At 44.1% G+C, this 23,145-nt stretch overlaps 4 protein-coding genes across 19 annotated transcripts in view; 2 read left to right on the top strand and 2 right to left on the bottom strand.

Moving 5' to 3' along the window:
* Positions 1 to 361: 361 nt before the first annotated feature.
* LOC134518091 (cilia- and flagella- associated protein 210-like) lies at positions 362 to 9,890 on the bottom strand. 9 transcript variants are annotated; one of them, XR_010071873.1, is made up of 9 exons: positions 9,781 to 9,890; positions 9,501 to 9,647; positions 8,596 to 8,752; positions 7,405 to 7,544; positions 6,923 to 7,115; positions 6,188 to 6,352; positions 5,579 to 5,685; positions 4,492 to 4,688; positions 362 to 1,509 (listed from the first exon to the last, which is right to left on the bottom strand). XR_010071873.1 is itself a non-coding variant. In XM_063340295.1 (8 exons), the coding sequence occupies exons 2-7, from the start codon at positions 9,596 to 9,598 to the stop codon at positions 5,584 to 5,586; spliced, it is 855 nt and encodes a 284-aa protein (XP_063196365.1). In that variant the 5' UTR covers positions 9,599 to 9,647; positions 9,781 to 9,890; the 3' UTR covers positions 362 to 1,509; positions 5,579 to 5,583. The 9 variants fall into 9 exon arrangements, 4 of the variants coding, with proteins under 4 accessions (XP_063196365.1, XP_063196364.1, XP_063196363.1 ...); XR_010071869.1 differs by having other exon boundaries at positions 362 to 2,773; XR_010071872.1 differs by having other exon boundaries at positions 2,604 to 4,688.
* A 125-nt stretch (positions 9,891 to 10,015) lies between these two features.
* The window catches only part of SSB (small RNA binding exonuclease protection factor La), a 32,011-nt gene continuing 18,881 nt past the window's right edge, over positions 10,016 to 23,145 (top strand). Inside the window, exon 1 of the mRNA XM_063340289.1 lies at positions 10,016 to 10,155. The gene's annotated coding sequence lies outside the window, so the exon portion shown is untranslated. The remainder of the gene's footprint in view (positions 10,156 to 23,145) is intronic.
* Positions 10,017 to 23,104, top strand: PHOSPHO2 (phosphatase, orphan 2). Of its 7 annotated transcripts, none has more exons than XM_063340302.1 (3): positions 10,017 to 10,155; positions 16,733 to 16,886; positions 19,744 to 23,104. In XM_063340302.1, exon 3 carries the CDS (start codon positions 19,746 to 19,748, stop codon positions 20,469 to 20,471), a length of 726 nt encoding a protein of 241 aa, XP_063196372.1. In that variant the 5' UTR covers positions 10,017 to 10,155; positions 16,733 to 16,886; positions 19,744 to 19,745; the 3' UTR covers positions 20,472 to 23,104. The 7 variants fall into 7 exon arrangements, with proteins under 7 accessions (XP_063196372.1, XP_063196367.1, XP_063196370.1 ...); XM_063340297.1 differs by lacking the exon at positions 16,733 to 16,886 and adding an exon at positions 18,263 to 18,448 and having other exon boundaries at positions 10,018 to 10,155; XM_063340300.1 differs by lacking the exon at positions 16,733 to 16,886 and having other exon boundaries at positions 10,022 to 10,155.
* Positions 10,926 to 18,714, bottom strand: LOC134518089 (cilia- and flagella- associated protein 210-like). 2 transcript variants are annotated; one of them, XM_063340286.1, is made up of 9 exons: positions 18,625 to 18,714; positions 17,316 to 17,542; positions 16,851 to 17,024; positions 16,563 to 16,756; positions 15,474 to 15,630; positions 14,324 to 14,463; positions 13,296 to 13,488; positions 12,795 to 12,959; positions 10,926 to 12,274 (listed from the first exon to the last, which is right to left on the bottom strand). In XM_063340286.1, exons 1-9 carry the CDS (start codon positions 18,677 to 18,679, stop codon positions 11,963 to 11,965), a joined length of 1,617 nt encoding a protein of 538 aa, XP_063196356.1. In that variant the 5' UTR covers positions 18,680 to 18,714; the 3' UTR covers positions 10,926 to 11,962. The 2 variants fall into 2 exon arrangements, with proteins under 2 accessions (XP_063196356.1, XP_063196357.1); XM_063340287.1 differs by lacking the exon at positions 16,851 to 17,024.

Raw genomic sequence — 23,145 nt, forward strand, 5'->3', positions numbered from 1 at the left:
TGGACTTTTTGTAAGTTGTAGCTCCCAAACAGGGCAGGTGATCCACTTGTCAGCTGGGAGAATGAGGTCTTGGTATGTCATGTCCAACTTGTGTATTGAAGTACTTCTCAGAAATAAATGCATTTTTGCATATTTGTTAGCGTAATCCGTATGTCTGCCCTGTGTGCTTCTTACAGCATAACTTAGCGTCTTCTCTATTTAGAGTAATATTCACCTCCCAGTCATATGGTGCAACCCCTGTGTGTAAACCTGCTTCCGAGTGCCAAATCTCCAGCCTTTTATTGGACAGAGTGACAAGGTGTGGTGAGCTGATGTCAGGACGCTACCTCTTCAGTTAAGATCTATACATATTCGCTGAAGATGTGAATAGTCAGATTTTTATTCCATGCTGAATTGGATGATAGCATTGCGTTATAGATGGAATCAGAGCTTTCTACTACAGAATGACAAATAACAGTCTGTTCACGATCTATGTATCGTAACACATATAAAAATGCAGCCATGTCTACAGAATGACAAATAACAGTCTATTCGCAATCTATGTATCATAACGTATAAAAATGCAGTCATGTAATGAAGCTGATCTCATGTCTGAACGCTAATTTTTTTGCTCGCTGCAAACTTAGATCTTGTACTTACACAAACACAACCAGTCTTTTTGTGTGCGTGTGTGAAGCAGAGTAGTTTTCACTGGTTACAGAAGGACTACCTCCTCGACGATGTGAATTTAAACATAGTGGTAGGACAGCTTACAGACAGATTAGAATTGAGTGAACAAGTTTTGCTCAAAACGTCACCTACAGCAGTATCCCAGGCCGGCAACCTGGCTGTGCTGGCAGCAGAGTGCTGAGGAGAAAGCAGGGAAGTGCTTTTCACATTTCCTACAGTCAGTTTAGAAACTTGAGTGCAGGATACGCGTGGTCTTGCTGCTGACATCTCTCCCGTGAAGGATTAAAGACTCAGCCAGTGCCGCAACTTTCTCGAGATAGTATTCCTATCTTCTGCTGCATTCTCCAAAGTGAATGTAAGTAAACGGTCAGAAATAAAAGGTACGCTCAACATTGATCTTACTGTTACAGACAGATGTTTTGAAACACCTTATTCAATTTTATTATTTGCTTAGCAAGAATTTTAAGACAAAACGTAAGGTTTTAATTAAGCCTGGAGGCCCAGAAATACTGGAGGAGTACGTACAGATGAATGGATAGTTTACCTTTGGTCGTTACCTCTTCACTTCCTACAAAGTGAACCTACTGCTTTGTTCTGTAATAAGCTAGAGTAGTTATGGGTACAGTTGCAAGCTATGGCTGTAGCTACAGTACTTGTTTCTTGAGCTGAAGCTGAGCAGAGAGAGGCAGGTTCTGGCAAACAGCATGTCTTCTAACATCCTCCTGAGTTAGCTTCAGCTCTTGGGCACCGGTAAGGTTTGCAGGCACATGTGACTTGTAAGGTGACAGTGGCTAGCTTCTTAGTCTTTTGTAAATACTTCCGTAGCTGTCGGATGTATTTCTGAAGAAGAAAGAAGGAGAGTTTAAATCTTACTGTGTAATCACTAACTGCCATACAATTAATAGTGTGTGCGTTGAGAGGCTGTAACTGAAACTAAGGCAGAAATACTTGTCTTGTAGCAGTAATGCAATGCTAAGCTTTACCAAAGACAGTCTGATTTCTCCCTTGCCCGCTATGCCACCGTACCAGCTGCTGGATTTGTATTCCCCAGATCTCAGTAGTCTCATACCTTTGATCCCATCTCTGGTCTGCTCAGTAGCTATTGCTTCTTCCAGCGGTGCTGCTTTCTAACCTTTGCCTGTTCTTTTCCTTTACACAGTAAAGGAGTCAGACCAGGTGCTATTCATTCAAGGAGGGGGAGGGGCAATTACTTTAACAGAGATGTAATGTTGAATTTTATTACACCTGCAGTTCTGGTGTTCAGGCCCTTCAGCACCCAACAGAACCGTGCATTTCTCTGGGTGATGTATCCGAGATGAGGAAACCCACAGAAAGAGAAAGCGCCCATGCTGGTTTATGCAAGACAGTACCAACCCGCTATGAACAACTACGTTTTTAAGACTGCTCTCTACAGAGGGGTTTAAGACATCAGAGGGAGATGGGTTTAACAGATTAGAGGGCAGGTTTTGAATCATTTATGTATCCCATTGGGTATCTAGTTCTTACTGCCAAAGGCCATGATACACCAGAACAAAAAGAAACTTTTGATTGTAGTAGTGGCAGTGCAGGAGTGTAAAGGGACTGACTACACACATCATAAGTGAAGTTGTGCCCTAGGCTTTGTTAAACTTATTTTAAATAGAAATGAATTTAAGATCATTCCAAAGACAACATCTCATACAATTCTGCCAAACCTCTGGCCTTCACTTCAACTCCCTTTTAAATCTTACCCTGCACAGATGAGGGTTGTTGGTTGTTTTGGGAGCTATTTAGCAGCAGTGAGTTTTCCTTCTCTCAAAGATGCACTGCTAGAACGAGGAGGAAGATTACAGACTAGTTACAGCACTCTTCCATTCAAGAGGTACCAGAAAGGCGTAAGTTAGTAACAGGCATCTGAAAAAATTTAGCTACTGAAACAGAAAAAATTATTTCACCTAATCCAACCAGTGACCTTTGGAAAAACTTCTTTTTTTTTTTTCAGGAGCACACAGCCAGTCTGTACTGGGACATGAAAATGTCCATCCTTAATAGTGCCATGGTGCCAACTCTTCTGTTCACAGGTAGTTTGTTTGCAGGTACGTGTCCTCTTCAAACTTCCTCAGAGCTGAGCAATGGCAGAGACTAATGTTAAAACAACTTGAACAGAATTAATGACTCCAGCCTGGAACACTGCCTAACAGTGAAGAGCTGCAGGGAGTTAACTCAGATTTCCTTAGGATATAAGGCATTTTAGAAAGCTTCTCTTCCATTTCCTAGGTAGGAGCTGTGTTAGATCCATGACAACAGTACTTCCTTACAGGTACCATCGCCACACAGGTACCAGTTGTGTCACTATTGGGAGAATACCATGTTAGACCCTGGAGGCCCATGTGTTCCAACTTAAGTTGCTGCTCTATTTCCAGAGCAGTGTGACAGGTTTGGAAAAAAATACATTTGATTTAAGGTCTCCATTTCACTCTCCGAGGGTTGCCTTACATTTCTAAGGTCTTGACTTTCTAATAAGGCCCATACCTATTATGTTTCTCATCTGCTACAACCTCCTGAAGCAGCACACCATCTGAGAGGGTGCTTTGTTTAGCAAAAACAATAATTGAAGTTTACTAGTCAAATTATTTCTCTAAGCATATTCTGATTTGCTAGCTATTAATTAAAACTTCAGCTAATAGCTAATACAAGTAGTGACGCTAGGCATAAGATTAGAGGTACCTTTCAATTAGCAGATTCTTCCAGGTCAGCAATTTCCTTTCTTAGCAGCCTCTGTGTTATCTTATTCATCTCCCTGTGTTTTGTTGCCATCTTTAAATGACAGCTGAAAAGGACCTCTGGTGGTCAGCTAGACCAGCCTCCTGCCTTACATGGGACATCTTTAAAGCTTTCACAGGTGGTGATTCCACCGCCTCTGGCCATTCTGATCCAGTGCCATCACACCATACTCCTGGTGAAGCAGGTTTTCCTGACTACTCAGCCTGATGTTCCATGTCACAACTTGTTACATCAAGCACCTGACTCTGCTGAGAAGAGTCTGGCTCCACTGTATTTGTAACTACCCTTCAAGCAGCTGTAAGCTGTTAGTTCATCACTCCTTAGTGTCCTCCTTTCCAGAGTGAATGAGCCCAGTTTTCTCTTTTTATTTCTCATCTGTCTGTTCAATAGCTTTCATCTGCTTCTACTTGCACGAGGAGCTGTTCTCTTAGCCTATTTCCTGTCTTTTCTTCCCATTTTCTTCAACATGTTGTAAACATCAAACTGATTTTAGTCTTATTATTCCTGCAAGCAGCCTTCCATTCTTGCCTTTCAACTGTAAAAGGCAATTAAGTGTTACCAAAATGCTTTGTCGCTGAAAATTTTAGAACCTCAAGTATTTCTTCATGTTCTTAAAACACTTGAGGGTTGTTTTTTTTTTTTGCCTAGTTTTATGGAGGATTACTAACTACAGTTAGTCACTTGAAGCAAGCACATGAAGCATGTGCATCTCAAAGTCAATGGAATAAAGTGACATCATGATTCATGATGGATTTTTTTCATGCTGAATTTGGGAAACAAAATCCCTATTTAGCCAATGTGCTTTAAAATTACAGAGGATTCCTACTTCACTCTAGGTGTACTGAAAGGAAGAGTTGTTTTCTGGTACTGGAATTTGATATTTCTGTAGATGTTCAAAGTAAAAGGGGCTGAAGCCCCACGGAAGCAGGCTGTAGACTGCAAATGCAGACATACGTAATTTGCAGAACAGGGTGTTTCTTGAAGCTGAGTAGGAAATAAGGCTGCAGTCCACCTTGTTTCTTGCTGCTGTGGAGGTAGACTAAACCCCATGTAACTCACCAATTGCATGGCAGTGAGCATGTGCAAATAGGCACTTAGGGATGCATTTGGAGCATTATCAAGCTCTGCAGATTTCAACACTGCTTCTGCTGTAGTCAGTGCTTCTTCTCGAGGCTCCAGCTTCTGTGATCAAAAGGCTTTATTAAGTCTCCATTCCTTCTGCTTGCTGAAAAAAGCTTGAAGTAATAAAAGGAGCACTGGCTCAGAGAGAAGGGAAATAAATTTTTCATTAGTGAGCTAAGAAAAAAAAAATGTATTCAGAGACAATTTCACAAGTTAATTGCCATGTCTCTATTTTTTTAAATATATAATTTCCAAAATCAATTACTCCGAGATAACTGGGGAGAACTCCGTGTGACTTTTAGTTGATAGTGCAGAAACGTTAGCCTTTTAGTTTAGGTCTTTTGAAACATCTCTCTTGATTGTTCCTACTTACTGTGCTTTAGTTCCCATTACAGAGAGATCACAAACTGGACCCTTTTGGACGAAACTTAGAGGAAGGTGCGCTCCAACCAGTGATGGGCATTCGGCCCTGACACCAGGCTAGAGTTATTCTGGGCAAAACCTCTGAAACGCATGCATCATGGGTGTCAAGTTCTCGGCAGCAACTTCCTCACCCCACAACTGAGCCCCTTATGGGCCACGTTAACTGACATGGGTACAGAGAGTCAGTCAGCTCCAGCCAGCCATGTCCTGCTGTCCAAAACCAGCACAGCAGCCCAGACCACAGCAGGACTGACCAACCAAGACAATACCTGGCTCTGTGCTGGCTCTGCGGAGAGTTCTTGGCCCTGCCCTCAGGCAAGGCTTTGAGGGGCACAGAAGTTGTAACACTCCTACAAAATGCCACGTGTTCGCTCAGTCCCTGAGCAAGCTGGGGGCTGCTGTACATTTGGCAGGAGGAACACAGATGTTGTTACATCAACCATTCTTCCCCCCCTCCCCCCAGTTTTTTTTAACTACTATATATGTATATACTCCTCTTGCAGTTGTCCTGGTTAGAAAGTCCACATCTTGTTCCTTCCTTAGATGCTTGGAGAGGAGATTAAAAATTATATCCAGTAAAAGCACTGATTCAGTTACTCACTGTCTTTATCGCTGAAATGCTCGATCCTTACGAAAAGCAGCTTCTCTATGAGCATCATAATCCAAATCTGCTTGTTTTTCCTGCTGTTTTTTTGCCTGTTTTTCAGCCTGGTGAAGAAAAAGGATGTTAGCTGATACTTATCAAACACCATCCCTTCCCACTTCTCTCCCCTGCCATACCCACCACTAAAAGGGTATATTGAATAGCTGAGTGAACATCAGCTCTCTTTGGTGACCTGCCCAGAAGATACAAGACAGCAGCAGTGACATGGTTAAAAAAATGGCATAATGACACAGGACACGATGTGATCTACCATTGTTGATCTTCCTTCTTATTATATGTAATATGTATCTTTCTTATTACCAGCCCTCCCAGGTAATCCTCCCCGACCAGCATGGGCCAAGTCAGCCTGGAAGAGGTTTCTGTTCCACTACTCTGCAAGGAGGCTGGTCCCCAACATCACAACATGCACACAGGTAAAAAACAAACAAAACATGCACATCACACCCACAGCAAGCTTCCTCTTTCCCACACAGGAGATCTAGTACTATGGGTTTAGATGCATGCTTCTTCCTGCAGGGGCTGACAGGGTACAGCTCTTCTGTTTACCATTTGCTGGATCTGAATTTTCTGTACTTCCATGCTTGCATCATGCTGTCTTTGTTTCTTGGCTTTTTCCATTTCCAAGTAGACACGATCTGCTGTCATCCACTGATTACGATCCTTCTCATCCTCTGCTTTGTCCTCTCTCTCCTTTTCCGCTTTCATCTTCAGCTGTATTTTACAAAATACACAAAAAAAAGTTAACCAAGGAATGTGCCTGCTAAGCTGGAAGTCCTATCTTTCCGCAGAAGCAGCCCTGTGTATCAGTGTTCTGATAAGCACGGTCACTGTGGCTGGCCAGTGTCCAAGCCCAGGGCTGTCAGCAGCCCTGGCAGATGTGCACCCAACACGGAATGGGGGAGGGAGAGAGGACTCCAGGAAAGGTGTCAGTGGACCTTATGAAACATTCCGATGCCTGGCACCAGCTGTGATTTGGGACAGGCTCCTCGGTTGCAATAAGCAGTGCAGAGTCTGGGAAGTGTTTGCGCAAATTGCCAACAATTACAGAGCCTTCCAACTCTAATTTTTTGAGAGAGGATTATCACATGTACTGCTTGCACCTTTCTTAAGAAGTTAGTTCTGAAACTATAGATGGTAAATATGAGAGGCAGCTGCTAAGTGAGAACCTGCATGCGCATCTCACTCAAGATGCCAGTGTTAGGACCTACAGCGTTTCTAAAAGGTAGTCAGAAGTACAGGTATATGACAGAAAGAGGAATAAGAACAGGCTAGGTTTCTTACCACCGTGTCTCTGTGTTCAGCAATAGATTCAATGGCAGCCTTTTTTTTTGCTTCTTTCTCTTTGTTTTTAATTTGGTATTCATCTTCTACCTCTGCAGCTCCTCTAGCAAGACGATCATCTTCCATCTTCCATGCCTCGTTCATCTGTGCAGCTAGTTTTTCAAAAGCTTTGTCCTTGTGCTCTTGTATTTGCCTGCAGGAGAACATGAGCTACCATAATACACCAGGATATCCACTCAGGTTACCTGAGGCACTGCTCCTAACAAAGCCCGCAATCCCACTTCCACCCCCAACAGCACCAATTACTGCTGGAACTGGCAGGCACTTCTTCTGGACTTTCTACTTCAAGTTTTAATTACAGAAAATTTGCTTGCATCACAAAGTTCTGGTTTTGCTGATATAAAAATTCAGAGTAACATTTGTCATAAAAATTAAATTGCAAGTTTGAATCTTAACACTGAAAACTGTAACCCTAGACTCACCTATTAGTCTCTGCATCTTTTTCTCTTGTCAGATCAGCCATCATTTCTTTTCCTTTAATATAAGCGTTAATCCGATCATCATCTTCGTCTTCTTTTTGTTTCTCTTCAGCTTTAATTATTTTCTGTTCAGCTACATATTCCTGTTTAAATGGAAGAGTACTTTTATGTAGAACGAGCTTTTGGAAACATGAACTGAAAAAAAAATATCTAGCAGACTTCAGGCCTAGCTTATAATAAGAGTTAGGTTGTTGCTCTCATTGCATCAGTGTATAAGCTATAGAAGATAGAAAGCCAGAGATGGCACAGAATTCTCATGACCTACTTACCACAAAAGTAAAATTATTATGTGGTTGCAGCCCTAAGCATAGTATCTTTTTATATTCTTTCCTCTACTTCCCTACAGGCTCCAACTGTACTGCTCCCATCCTGCATATCATTCACACAGCACAGACTCTGAAGGGCTCAAACAGTAAGAGCCTGTAGAACCATAAAAAATGTACAGCACAAAGCATTTTGTCATCACATAGAAGTGGCAGTTCTGAGTATATATAGCTTTTATTGCATATACAAGGTTTGGGGCAAATGGGGTAAAATTTGTGTAACCAAGGTAAGAAGACATATGGGGGGCGGAGCAAGTAGGGTTTCAGTGGGAATTCTCTGCTCTTACTGTCTCACATGCCAACCTGCCTCATCATTGCAGCACCTCCGCTTCAGTCTCCCTGCTCAAGCAGGCATGGGGAGGGAAACAGTAGGTGTGGTTAAGTAGGTCTTGACTAATTTTCTGAACATCTCCAATCATAAAGGGAAAGTCAAATTCAGAAGATATCGACATGTTCAGACTCAGGCTATTCCCTCTTCCTAACAAAGGAAAACAGGCTTAAAATAGAGCAGGTACATGGAACCTAAATCAAGTTCTCAAGTCAACAATGTCCTTGTGGTCTATAGCACACTTTTTCCATCACAGACCAGTCAAAGTTCAGGTGCCACATTACAATTTCCAAGAGGCCTTTCTCAAAAGCACAGAGGAAAGACATGGCTTGCATCTGGCAGGGTAGGCGTATAATCTGAAGCTGCCAGCAAACCTCCTGTTACCAGTAAGCCAGTCAATTCATGGGCCTAACACAACCGCTTCACTCCAGGCAGCCAAAGTGAAACAAGCATTTTTGAACTGTATGCTTTCCTGTTACTTACATGATACAGCCTCTGGCGTTCAACTTTTTCCTCCTGTTCCTTTTCTTTTCCCCTCTGAATTTCCAATTGGTACAATCCGTGCAGTCTCTGCATTTTTTCCCCTTCTCTTTTATCTTCTAGCTTGGCCAGATCTGCCTGATGCTTGTGCTCCTTTATTCTGAATCGGAAAAAGGAGTTGAATAAGCAAGCTAGGGAATGCATGAAATACTGAGCAGATACAGATTCTGTACATCTACAGGTACTTTTAACAGTAAAAAAACCTGATACTTTGAAATGAAAGTAGAATGTCAGAAATCAAAAACAGAATCACGGTTTTTAAAAGGTACCTGCAAATCCTTTGTCCAATGCTCAGTCCCAGTGCAAGGCTGATGGTTAAGCCTATACTAGCAAAAGCAAACAGGACCAGCATGTGGACTCAAATATTAGATTGAATTTGATTAGCTTGCTTCATTGTTAGTCCGTGTACAAACTGGGCTTTTGCCACGGCACTGTGCAAGCCATGGCCGCACCGTCAGCACGAATGATTCTGGGCTGGGGGAAGCAGTGATGAGAGTTTTGCCTCAGGGTGACAACCCACTTGCTCTCAGTGCCAAAATACAGACTGTCTTGATTAATTTATTAGGACAGACATGGCCACCGGCAAGAAGAGGCGCCTCCGAAGATGGAGAACAGCCACGGAGGAAACAGCGGGCGAGGAGGATCAGAAACAACGCTTTAGAAGGGGTGAGTCACCCAGCCCCAGGCGCGGCCCGGGGGGGGGGCGGCAGCTGCCGGGGAGCCCCGAACGCCCCCCGCCACCCCACCGGCGGGACAGGCGGGTCCCGACAGCCCAGAGCTACCCACGGGAGGATTTTTATTATTATTTTTAACCCAAACCGCACTCCCGAGGGCACCGCCGGACTCACTGCTCCAGCTGCTCCTGGGCCACGGCCCGGCGCTCCAAGTAGCGGCTGCGCTCCAGCTCTACCTCACGGCGGGCGGCGTCCGGCCCATCGCGGTCCATTGTCGGCCCTTCGCCACCGCGTCCCGGCGCCTGCCTCTCCCGGGAAGGCCTGCCGAGAGAATGAGACGGCTCCTTACCGACAGCGAGTCCTGGGGAGTCGGGGCTTTTTCGGTAGAGGGAGGCAAGGCGGCCGCGGCGAGCCGTGCCCGCGGGAGCAGCCCCGGTAAGGAAAATGACTCTACCTGAGGCGCCAATAGCAGCCGGGGACAAAGGAGGAACGGCGGGCGGTGGCCGACGGCTGTTATAGTGGCCCGGCGCCCCGCCCTTTCCCGCCCAGCCCGCCGGATGGCGGGCTGGGCGGGAAAGGGCGGAGCGCCGGGCCTGGCTGGGCCGAACAGAGCCGCATCGGCTGAAAGCTCGGGTAGCGCCCGGTGGCTGAGGCACCTCCTTCCCTTCCCTTCCCTTCCCTTCCCGAGTCGGGCGGCGGAGCAGGCTCGAACAGCGGCGGTCACCGCGGAGGCCCTGGCCTGCCCAAGCCCGGCCCCGGCCGTGTGGGAGCCGCTCTCCTCAGCAGCCGGTTCGGGAAATAGCCGTTTCGCTGTATCGAGCCCGTACCGGTAAGAGGCTGTAACTTCCCCCCTCTGCCTCCGTGCGTCTGCTCCCGGCTTCGCCGCTTTTCCTCACGCTCCAGTGGGGATGGCGGGTTGGCTCGGTCCGGTGTGGTTGGTGCCGCCTCTCGCATGAAACCCTCACCCCGCTCGGCCCGCCTGAGGCTGGGCTTGTTGGAAACTTGCCTTTGTCCACTATCTGACCTTAAAAGGTGGCCCCAGGGCGCAGTTTTGCCGGAGGAAGGCTCTCGGCTGCCCTAGGACCTTCTCGGTCGGTCCTCCCCCTCCTTCCAGAAGTTCCTCCCTTGCCCTGACGCCTGCTGCAGTCTGGAAGGAGGACATCCATCTCACATCCATCTCACATCCATCTCACATCCATCTCACATCCATCTCACATCCATCTCACATCCATCTCACATCCATCTCACATCCATCTCACATCCATCTCACATCCATCTCACATCCATCTCACATCCATCTCACATCCATCTCACATCCATCTCACATCCATCTCACATCCATCTCACAGTTTTACGCTGTAAGGGAAGGTAAAACCAGCTCTGCTTCGTGCTGAGCTTCCAGGAGGGACCTGGCCGCTGCGGTAGCTTCCTGTCTTGCTCAAAGTCCTGTGCTTTCTTCAAAGCCTGTTGCTGTCAGAAACCAGGCTTAGAAACCTGAAGGCACCCAAAAGACCCGTTTTCCAAACTACAATATTGTCAAGCATCCTTTGTATAAAACTCCTATTTTTTTATTTATTTTTTTTAGAACTTGCGTCATTTTCTAATTTGGTCAACAGAGGGGGGAGCAGCTGGGGGGTTGGAACCAGAAGGTTGTGTGCAACAAAGAAAAGCTTCAAGTTTCTTGGACTTTGTTTTCCATGGATGCCAGAGTAGGGGGATGCCCTGTTTAGACCCCAGGGCACTCATGGAGGGAGTCATTATAGGAAACCCTAACTCTGTCTAAGGCAGGAATGTGATGGTAAAATTTCAGCAAAGAAACTAAGCTTAAGGAGTTAGATGCGTGTGTGACTTTGGTGTTGAAGAGTTAAGTCGCATGAGGAATCTGAGAAACAATTTCAGATCCAGATTATTTCCCGCAGATTGAATCATTGTTAGTCTTTTTGAAAGAACATTCCAACTGTGTTGTTCTTGTTGCCGTGCTCTTTTTGTAGTAGCTATTTACAGCTATATTGGGACATATGTGCCTCCTAGGTGACCTTTTAAGGGCTGTGATCAAACCATGTTTGTATTTTTGTTTATTATAACTAATTTATAGCATGACATACGTTTTACAGAGGTAGTTACAAAATGCTATAAAAACTGCAGCGCAACTACTCTAACTTTCACATGTATTAGGTTGTGTTTTCTTCCCCTGTAGATTCTGTAAAGTTGTTTTGGTTTTTTCCATTATGGGGAATACTTAACTGGAAGTGGGCTTGTGAAAAATGTGACCTTTTGCACTAGGAATTTGTATCGAGGGCCTGAAAAATCTGGGACAGTGAGTTTTTAGAATAATGAATAACAAAAATATAACAGTAATAGTGAGCTTTTGGCTGGAATGGGTTACACTGATTGTCAATTGTATATCATGCATTTCTGTCTCAAGTTTAATGAGCTAACTTTCATGAAATACAAGCTGGGGATTTTTGAGACTATAACCAGTTCTCTGGCAATTTATTTTTTTTTCAAATGGACTTGCAGATTCATAGCATGTATTTGATGTAGATCGTTTACAGTTCAACTCTGCCCATAAGGTTCAAAAAGATATTTTGTTGACCACATGAAAACTGCTTCTGCCTTTCCTTGCAGTCTCAGTATTATTTCATGTTTTTAACTTCTTGAGCAGTAGTACAGCTGTAAGGTAACTGGGTCCCAGCATCATCCTGTGCTTGAAAACTAGTATTTATTCCTTCTCTTACTCTGGAAAATGGCCTGTATCCAAGTCCTCTTCCATCTTTGTATGCTTTGAGAAGAGGATAAAGATGATGTGTAGTCTTGGACTCTGATTCAATTACTTGCTTTGCATAGCTCTGAAACTCACGCTCCTTACAAAGTGCAGTAGCCTCTCTCTGAGCCTCGTAGTCCAAGTCTGCTTGCTTTTCCTGCTGGTGTTTTGCCTGTTTTTCAGCCTGATGAAGAAAAGGGAATAACAAAGGTTAGTATTTCTTTTACAACATAACTATCCCTTAAAACCTAGAGAGGGTAAGAGCTTATAGGAGATCTGTGGTGATGTTAGTTGATACTTGGCAAATATCATCCCTCCCCACTTGTCTCCTCCGCCATACTCCCCACAAAAAGGGTACATTAAATAGCTGAGCGAACACCTGCAGCTGCTCTTTGGTGACCTGCCCGGAAGATACAAGAGAGCATCAGTAGTACATAAAGACACAGGGCAGGATGTGATCTCTCATTGTAAAACAGCCTTGACTTGCACCAGTGCTTTGAGAGAAGGCTGGTCCCCAACACCAGCATATGTGATTTAAAAAAAAAAAAAAAAAGAAAACACAAAAGCAACAAACAAAAAAAACACAAACAAAACACAGAAAGCTTCCTCTCTCTCTCTGTTCCTCTTGGGCAGGAGCCAGTGCTGTTAGTTTAGATCCGTGCTTCTTTCTGAAGGGACTGTCAGGGTACAGCTCTTCTATTTACCATTTGCTGGATCTGAATTTTCTGTACTTCCATGCTTGCATCACGTTGTCTTTGTTTCTTGGCTTTTTCCATTTCCAAGTAGATGCGGTTCTCTTCCATTAACGCATGAAGTTCTTTTTTACCCTCTGCTTTTTCCTCTCTCTCCTTTTCCGCTTTCATCTTCAGCTGTATTTTACAAAATACACAAAAAAAAGTTAACCAAGGAATGTGCCTGCTAAGCTGGAAGTCCTATCTTTCCGCAGAAGCAGCCCTGTGTATCAGTGTTCTGTGATAAGCATGGTCACTGTGGCTGGCCAGTGTCCAAGCCCAGGGCTTTCAGCAGCCCTGGCAGATGTGCACCCAACACAGAATGGAGGAGGGAGAGAGGACCCCAAGAAAGGTGTCGGTGGACCTTGTGAAACATCCTGATGCCTGGCACCAGAGGTACCAGCTGTGATCTGGGCCAGGCTCCTTGGCTAGAGTAAGCAGGAACAAGAACAGGCTAGGGGCTAGGTTTCTTACCACAGCGGCTCTGTGCTCAGCAATCGATTCCATGGCTGCCTTTTCTTTTGCTTCTTTCTCTTTGCGTTTTTTTTCTTGTTCAGCTTCTTTTTTTTCAATGTCTCTAGCAAGACGATCATCTTCCCTCTTTAATGCCTCGTTCATTTGTACAGCTAATTGTCTAACGATTTTGTCCTGATGTTCCTGTTTTAGTCTGCAGAAGAACATGAGCTACCATAACATACCAGGGTACATACCTAGGTCTGCCTGAAGCGTTACTTCTACCACACTCAGCAATACTGCTTCTAGTCTTCTCTCCTCTTGCCACCCAGGCCCACACACCCACCTGACTCTTTTATCTCCTTATTTTCTTCCTGGTTTATTTTTTTTTTTAATTATCTGATTTAGCAAATAAGTGTTCCCTGTATTGTTGTAACACTAGCCTTCTGTTGCAATAATGAGCTGGATCACTCTGGGAGAAGTCTGCCTGGCATCTTGCCAGCAGGAGAGAAATGTTGGGAGTATTGGCCAGAATTAGGAAGGAAAGGGACCTCTTAGATTGGTTCAATGTTATCTTCATGCTGTACCCTCACCGTTTAATTGGTAAACCATCTTCCCTTAATAATTACCCCATGTAATTAATTAATGTAGGTGCCTAGTTAAGAAGTACAATTATTTTTCTTGATCTCGCTCAGACAAATATAGCTCATGCCCAAAAATACTTTTGTCAAGGATTTTAATTGTTGAGGAGGTGGAGGCTTCACAGGCATATGGAACATTGCTGTTCCCAACACACTCGTGTAGAGCTTTGCACTTCCGTAAGTCTTTGTACTTTGAAGGGCAGAGAGATAGCTCCCACACATACCTATTGATAAGGAACCTGTGAAAGAGTTTCCTTTTTCTTCTGAATTCCCTACTCTCCCTTATCAGTAGAATTTAATTTTTTGAATACCTGTGGTTTGTGTTACATCATCAGTCTGAAAGATTTGAATATGACTACAGTATAATTTTTAGTTTACTTAGAATTTATACTCTAGAGTTGTACCTACCTATGCATTTCAGCTTTTTTCTCTTTTATCAGCTTGGCAATAGTTTGCTTTGCTTTAAAATGAGCTTTAATCCGATCATCTTCTTCCATTTGTTTTTGTTCCTCTATTGCTTTGATAATTTTCTGGTCGCTTACGTGCTCCTGCGTGGGCAAAATGGTCCTGATATAACAGGTGAAGTCTAGAAAATCTTGGCCTGGGGTAGCAACTTAAAAGAATGGCTCCCTGTTCTCTCTGTGCTTCTTTCAAAGAGAGAAGAGAGGAAAGGGGTTCTGAGTACTCCCACTTACTTCTGCCTCCCTGCTCAAACACGCGTGAAGAGGAGATAGTAGATATGAGGAAGGAGAAGGGGAACTGAGCATCAAACAGCTCCTTCTCCAGCCCATTACACAAACAAATTGCTATGTGACACAGTGAGCATTATCCCTTGCTCCCATTCACACACGAGAGCAAGGGGGATGTTGAGAGGAATGGGACTGTGCAACCGGCACCAACACATACACAGACTGTGCTGCTTCTGACCCGCCTCATCCAAAACTATCCCAGTCTGGGAGCTTAATCCACATCATAGCTGAAGATAAGTTTTATGTAGTTTTATGTAAAAAACCCCTTGTCTTTTGTATGCTGCCCAGAGCTGTTCTGAGGCGTTTCTAGTTTGCATTTAGAAAGATGCCTTTAAAGGTGAAGACAGAAGGCAGCATGTCTTGACTAAATTTCTAAACCTCTCCAATCATAAACGGAAAGACAAGTTAAGAAGATATTGTTATGTTCAGACTCAGGCTGTTCCCTCTTCCTAACAAAGAAAAATGGTCTTCATCCAGCAGGTACATGGAACTTAAATCCAGTTCTGAAGTCAAGAATATTCCTTAATGTCAACAGCAGACTTTCTAATCATAGACCAGTGAAAGCATCAGGTGCCAGTGTCCCTTCAGACAAGAGAAGGGACCTGCCTCCAAAGAGCCCTTTCTTAAAAGCACAGAGGAAAGACATGGCCTGCAACTGGCAGGGTAGGCGTATGATCCAAGGCTACTGAAGCGGTTGGCAAGCCTTCTGTTGCCAGTAGGTCCATTTAGATATATCAATGCTATTGTTTCACTGCAGGCAGTCAAGGTGAAACAAGCATTTTTGAACTGTATGCTTTCCTATTACTTACGTGATACAGCCTCTGGTGTTCAACTTTTTCCTCCTGTTCCTTTTCCATTTTTCTCTGAATTTCCAATTGGTACAATCGGTTCAATCTCTGTAGCTGTTCTCCTTCTCTTTTGTCTTCTAGCTTGGCCAGATATGCCTGATGCTTGCGCTCCTTTATTCTGAATCGGGAAAAAGAGTTGAATAAATGGGCTAGGGATTGCACGAAGTAACGAACAGACATAGGTACCTTGCACTGAAGGATGTGGTGCTTTGAATTGAAGGTGGGTAGAATATCAGAGGTGAAAAATAGCATCATCGTTTGTAATGGTAGCTCTCAATCCTCTGACCAGAAATCAGCTAGGGTATGCTCACAGCTTGCGGTTCAGGGGTAACAAGTTTTGTCTGGATGACCCATTAGCACCACTGCATTCATAATGTTCTGGCCTATCTCCAAAGAACCCTCAGCGAACAAGATTTCCCCAGGAAGTCCCACCGTATCTATGCGTCTCCTTCTCGGCATGCAGGCAACAGCTTAAACTGGTAGTGTTCTGTCCTAAGTTCTGCAAGGATTTGTGTGTTGGGCCTGGAATATGTGAGACCAGACTTTGAACCCTTCCTCAGGAAATTTGATTCCTTCTATCGGTCCCCCAGGGCCAATCCTGTAAATACCACTGGGGACCCCTCCGTAAGGTTTCTGTAAGAGCTGAGAGAAAGAATGGAGGTGGCAGTGGTGCGTCTGCTTGATGTGTTCTCTAGAATCTAGTTATGGGCAAATGGAAAATCTGGTTTAACCTTTTCCTTTTCTGGGACCAAAACTGAGTTAAAATACACTTTTAGTAACAACTTTTTAATAATGATTTTACTAAAACCTATTGATGCCTACCAGAGGCAGTTTTACACGCAGTCTGTTGGCAAATAAAAGACACTGCATATCACAGCTTTTTCCTTCCGTGCAAGGTCTTCTGTGGCACTCTGCATTTTTCTTTTGAAGTGTCGCATTTGTGAATCAAATTGTTAGTAGGTTTCTGTAAAAACCTTATAGAATGTATTTGTGAGAAGAGAGTTTAAGTAAATAATAAAGTAGGGTTACTTTTGATTAATTATTACTTACTGTTCCAGCTGATCTCTGCGTAGTGCCTGTTGATTCAGATAATGCTGGTGTGCCTTTTCTTGCTCTCTGAGAATAGCTTCCTTACGTTCGTGTTCCTTTTCTTCATCCTTCTTTTTGTTAACGTCTGACTTTAACTTTTTAAATTCAACTTGAGCATCTCTCTCTTTTAGGACCTCAGCAAGCAGAAGCGCACTCTGCAAGAGAACATTTAAAGTAATTTGCGGGTTCAGAAGTGTTTAAAGAAATTCAGTACAATTTGAATTTAAAAATTATAAGTTGCCAACAAACATGGAACCCTTTCACTCTTTCAGTCTGATAGTAGAGGTATGTTTTTGCACAATCAATAGCCTCCTTCCGTTTTGTTGCTTGGAACTGTTGTTCTTCCAAATCAAGTCGCTTTCTTTCTTCCTCTTCCCTTTCTTCACGTAATTTTTTGGCTTTAAGTTTTCGTTGTGCCAGGCCCTACAGTGCCAATAAAATAAGAAATCACATTTAAAGCCCATGGATTAAAAATATATAAACCATTCTGAAGGTGATGTACTCAGTGTTTTGTTTTTTAATTTTGCATTTTAGCGTTAATTACAAAAATGTAATGTTAGTTAATGTTAGATGCTGAATATATTTAAACGAAGTTTAGTTACAATAGGTATTTAAAAGCAAATGTTAAAGGCAGTACAGCTAGAAATGTTACCATGAGGGGTTTTGCATACATGAAAAAGAACCCCCTTATTTACAAATGTATCTTGTACTTACCATAATGGTGTTGGGCCAGTCTTTTACAGCCGCTTTGGAGCGTAAGCGCATTTCTTCTCTTTCTTTCTGCTCAGCGAGGATGCGCGCAGCTTCTCTAGTTGTGCTGTCAAGACTGTCCTGAATTCTTTCCCATTCTGCTTTTGGCAATACAATTACGTGATGAAGATCTACTTCATTTGGAAGAAAACATCCATCTAGAACGTTATTTTCTTCCAAATGATGTGATGCTGTGCAGAGAAAGAAAAGGTACTGAGATTACTTGATATCTGAAAGTCCTATATTTAAACCTGTATCAGGATTTGAGTTCCTACATAGTAACACCACTGTTATCCTAACAGGTACTCTCCCCATCCCAGTACCCCAGAGCTGGGACAGGGTATCCGTAGTGGCACTGTGGGCAGTGGCACTGACTGACTTAGCGGTTTGCGTGTCCCCTTCCCTCCTTGTGTGCGCGTACAGGTTTGGCTGGTGGTAATTAACACTTTCCAGGCAGTACTGGGTCATGATTCTGAGAGCAGAAGGGACCAGGGAGCATTCCCAAAAGGAAAGGGGGAATATTGGTGATGCTGTTTTCCTGGCTGGATGAGGCAGAAGTTTGGGCACAGGCTATGCCTTACCACCCTTGTCCTGCGTGGTTATCGTATTTACTGAAATAGATTCTGGCTGATGGAAGAGTTTCTTGATTTGTTGGAACAATCAGCATTTCTTTGTTGTATTAGGCTGATGCACACGTGTGCATGCATAAATACACCTTTTCTAGGTGATCACTAGGTTTTGTGAAATGCCCTTCAAACCGTCACTGGTATTTTCGAAGGAAATGGCACTCTATACGGAGGGGTGTCCTGCCAGAAGTTCTCTTCCTGATTTGCAGCAGACTGATGTGCCATGTCTAAAACGTGAGGAGGCTTTCTCTTACGGCACTACTGATGTCAGAGTCTGTTTTTCAGACACGGTTGCTACTCTGTTTGTCTGATGGTGGGGACCAGACCTGATGATCTCACTCTGCCCAAAGCGAAGGTAGCCTTGCCAAACGCTGCTCCCTGCATACAGGGGACTCCAGGCACCCAGTCCCTCCCTGACTTCAGCTGTTGATGAGATGGTGCCTCCGCTGGTTCCAGGCTGGTTCTTTCCAGGTGATTCCTGGGGAAAAGCAGCCGCTCTGGCTGCGGGCAGCTGGGAGAGCATGTTTGGGGGGAGTCCCCCTGGACACGGGGACAAGGAACACTCCTGCGGCCTCCCGGAGCCGTGTCGGGCCGCGGGCTCGGCGCAGACCCTACCCCCCCCCGGTGCCAGTGGAGCCCCCACTCACCAGCCGCCTCCCGCCGCCGCCTCCCGCGGGGGCGCCCGGGCCCGGCTGCCGCCATCGCCCGCGGACGCGCGCCGTTGCCAAGCAACCTGGCGGCGGGGAGTCACGTGATGCCGTGAGGCACGTGACGGGCGGGAGGCGGGGCGGAGGCAGCCGGAAGCGGCGCGCGCGGAGGTGGGTCGGGGGCAGCGCGGCCGGGGCGGGGGACGGGACGGTAACGGCTCTGCCCCGTTCCCTCAGGGGCGGTCGGTCCCTGGCCGAGACCCCCGCGGTGCTGCCGCCGCCGGACTAGCCCCGCCCCTGGACTAGCCCCGCCCCCCGGTTCGCCTAGCCTTCTGCTTCACCCCTCGCCGGCGGCTGGGAGGGGGCTGCTTATGTGGGTGCGGGGCCCGTTGGCCGTGGGGCCGGCCTGTGGGACGGCTGGGGACTGAGGGAGCGGCGGTGCTGGTGTTACGGGCTGTGAGAGGCCGTGCCGGTGAGGCAAGGGCTCTAAGCTCTACATGAGGTGTCTCCTGCTCCCAGGGATTTCCCTAGCCTGGAGGCGGGCTGTAGGTAACTATTGTAGGACTACAGCAAGCACACCGATTTACTTATTTATTTCAGATCCACAAAATGGCAGTGTTTCTTTTCGTTGGCTGCTTTAATTTGGTGTATCCATGTTAAAAAAGACCGGCTCCATCCGTTCAGTAGTAGTTTCCTTTTGAAATCTTCCTTAAGGCATTTTGCCAGGAGAGCCCCAGTTTGGTTGCATTGGCAAGTGATGATGCAGAAATTTACAGCCGTTGGTCAAACTGATGGTGCGTGAGTACCAGAAGATTGACTGTTAGCAAGTATTAGTAACTATGCTGCATGGGTTTAGATACTTTCACATTGTCTATTTTAAACAGAAGTTTGAAAAGAACTAGAACTTTGACCTTTACGGGCTGCTTTTTTAGCTTCAGCACAGCTTCCCATAGCTGTAGTGGCCATAAATAGTTTACTTTGTTTAGATATTTGTCTTAATGCTTCATTTGCTTGCAGAATTTTTCTCTTCTGAGCACAAGATCAGGGTAGGAATTCAGTACTTTGGTTTATATAAATAATTCTTTCTTTTTGTTTGTTTTGGAAACTATTTTCTGACAGCTATGAAATTTCTGTTGGTTTTTGATTTTGACCATACAATCGTAGATGAAAATAGTGATACCTGGATTGTGAAATGTGCTCCTGAGAAAAAACTTCCTAATGGATTAAGAAACTCCTACCGACCAGGACACTGGACAGAATATATGGGCAGAGTCTTTGTCTACTTGGGAGACAATGGCGTCAAAGAAGATGACATGGAAAGGACTATGACAACAATTCCTTTCACTGCGGGAATGGTAGATCTGCTGTGTTTTATTGGCAAGAACAAAGAGTTGTTTGACTGCATAATTGTTTCAGATTCTAATACGGTATTTATTGACTGGATTTTGAAAGCTGCTGACTTCCATAAGGTGTTTGATGAAGTGTTTACAAACCCTGCAGCATTCAGCAGTACTGGCTATCTTACTGTACAGAACTTCCATGCTCACCATTGTCCAAAGTGCCCTAAAAACCTTTGCAAAAGGGAAGTTTTAAAGGAATTTCTAAATAAGCAGTTGGAGCGAGGAGTAAGTTATACACGAATTGTATATATAGGTGATGGTGGGAATGACTTATGTCCAGTAATGTTTTTGAAGAAGGATGATGTTGCTATGCCCAGGCAGGGTTATACCTTGGAGAAAAAGATTGCTCAGCTGGCCCAAGATCTCAGTCCTGTAGAGTGTTCTGTTCTGGTTTGGTCATCTGCTACTGACATTATGTCTTATCTGAAACTGCTTATAAAGGAATAAATCAAATGATAAAAGGAAACTAACATAGTTATATTTTATCTTCCTGGGAGAGAAAAACTGCATGTGTATAAAAGCACAAAATTGTAAAATTGGTCTGTTATCTGAACTTGTTTTTTAAACACAATATAAAACTGTTTATGTTCAATCTTGGCCATAGTGGGAAAGGGAAGTTCAAATGGCTTCACAACATAGTACACATTCCAAAGTAAGTGGAGAAAGAGGGGTTGCAAAAGGAATTGCCATTATTCTTAGTCTTCCCCCTCCTTCCCCAAGCCTTTACCAACTACATAACTGACCTTTTCTGTTCCACGTGCTTAGGGGAAGAAGTAGGATTAGTGCATAAAAGAATGAAATTCTTTACTTGCAAAACATCAGGTGCCAGGAACGTGGTTCTGGAACTGTTGGCTTTTATACTACTTTGATTAGGATAAATGTTTAATTTTGTAAATTATTTGGTATGCTTATAATCTTGTTTGATCTGAAGATGCATTTATATTTTCAATATACTAAATATTTTACCAAACAAAATTACTTTTTAATAGTTTGTGTTATCTTTTCTTGTGAAGATAATAAAAGTTAGTATTGCTGACAAAAGCAACACACCTGATTTGTGTAATGTATTCTGCTGGCTTGTGTCACCTGTTGCTGTAAGGGCCTGGAGAGAGTGAACACAGTTTGGGTGTCCAGCTAACACCTTCATTTAGTCAGTCAAACTCCTCCTCTTCTGCAGAGCAGTGAGGATGTTGCTGTCTGTTTAAAGTAAGTCACTCTCCCATCCTCCTGACTACCACCCTGACAGTGCTTATGCCACTCCGTATGGCTGAGAGCTCCGAGTCACAGAAACAAAATGATAGGGGTTGGAAGGGACCTCTGGAGATCATCTAGTCCAACCCCCCTGCCAGAGCCGGTTGCACAGGAACGCATCCAGAGTCAGCCATGTGCTTTTTTCTTGATTTTCAGCTGCCGTGCACAGCCCACAGAAACATGCATAGGTATACAGGTTTACACTGATTTTACCTATTCGCTCTCATCCATATCTATACCATAATCCTCTCTTACAGGCTGGAAGGGAATGTCTGTGCCCATTTTAACTTTTTCACAGAATTGTTCTGTCTTGAAATAGTTCAAGGAATCATTTGTGAACATGCAGTCTTTCTCTTTACCACTCACAGTGAGATGAGCCCCAAGAGCTGGGCTATGCATACAGAGATATTAAAAATAAGTCTCATTAAATTTATATAATGTATTTTCATGCCAAATGTTTTCCTTCTTATAGTCCTGCAAATTGTCCAAAATGATGATGTAGTCTGCTATTGAACTGATGTCTGTTTTAGCTTAAGTGCCTTAACTGAGAAATTAGTCCGGCTTTTGCAGCGCTTGGGTTGCAGATGCCTGAGGTGCAGCTCAGCAGCCTGTGATCACTGTAGCTGTCTTTTCTGTGCAGCAGCGATCTCATTTTCTTACTGACGTTTGGTGGTGTCACTACCTTCTTCTTTTCAGTTGAAGATTTTTAGGAGTGGTCTTGCTTGTTTTCAGGCTGATAGTGCATATAAATTAAGATTTCCTTTGATTACTTCCTTGTAAATTTGTGCAAGGGCACAAAGACAGCGTCTGAAGAACTGGTGGGTCTCAAGTTGTGGCGGGTTTAATTTGTCTCATTTACAGGTCATACAAAAGAATGGTAATGGCTGTTGCATTGTACAATTTTGTATTGTTACTGTTTGTTTGTTTAAAAAGTTGTGTGTTTCCTTCATTCTAGCTGTGCTCCTTAATGTTCCAGATTCTGTGCTGGTGTCTTGTGTGCTTTTCAGAACTTAGTTGTGAGACAGCTTGCTTTCAGGTTGTCCAGAGATCTCAGTTACTGCTTCCTTGAAAACAAGCAAACTAGTGTAGAATGATTATTCATCTTTTTCTTCCACTTATATTAACTATTGTTCTTTTAGCCTTAAGGAACATACCTTGTAGTTTGCTGTGAGAGTGAGAAATGGAGTGAGAAATTAATCTTTGTGCTCAAAAAGGGCTGGTTTTTGTGGTTTTGATGAAAGTACTGACACAGGAGTTGAGAGTAGATTAAGCAGAGTACACTACTTGAAATATTAGCAGTTATGATCTAATCACGTCAGGTAGAGGGTACAGCTGATGCTCTTTGCTAGGCAAGTGCGTGTTGGAGACAGAAGAAATTTTTCATTTCCAGTAGGTAGGCCATTAAGCTATTAATACGAGGTCTTGGGTTTTTTTTTTCCCCTCTTAATAAAAGAGAAGATGTAACTTTTGTGAAGCACCACCATTACCAAATTTTTCCACATTTGGGTATAAGGGAAGGGAGATGAGTGTGTCTCAAGGGCAAAGCTGATTTAAGCTGGTAACCCAGCCAAAAGGGAGAAGCTCCTTGAAGGGACACACATGTTCAGTACTTGGTGTTCCTGACCTCCAGGCTTGTTGATGGTTTAAATCAGCTTCCTCTGTGACAGGCAGGTGACTTAGGTAAAGATTTTATGAAAATAAATGTGTAATGGGAGGCATATGTGTGCATGGGAAACTTTCTATATGGTAATAGGTCTGCTATCGTACACCAGGTCCTATGATATGTACCTAGCCGTAGTATTACGTGCTAGTAGCATGCCTAAGACTAGGAGAAGTTCCTGCTTGTCCATAGGGAGCTGATGAAATGGGA

Source organism: Chroicocephalus ridibundus, chromosome 7, assembly GCF_963924245.1.
Source record: "Chroicocephalus ridibundus chromosome 7, bChrRid1.1, whole genome shotgun sequence".
Taxonomy (NCBI): Eukaryota; Metazoa; Chordata; class Aves; order Charadriiformes; family Laridae; genus Chroicocephalus; species Chroicocephalus ridibundus.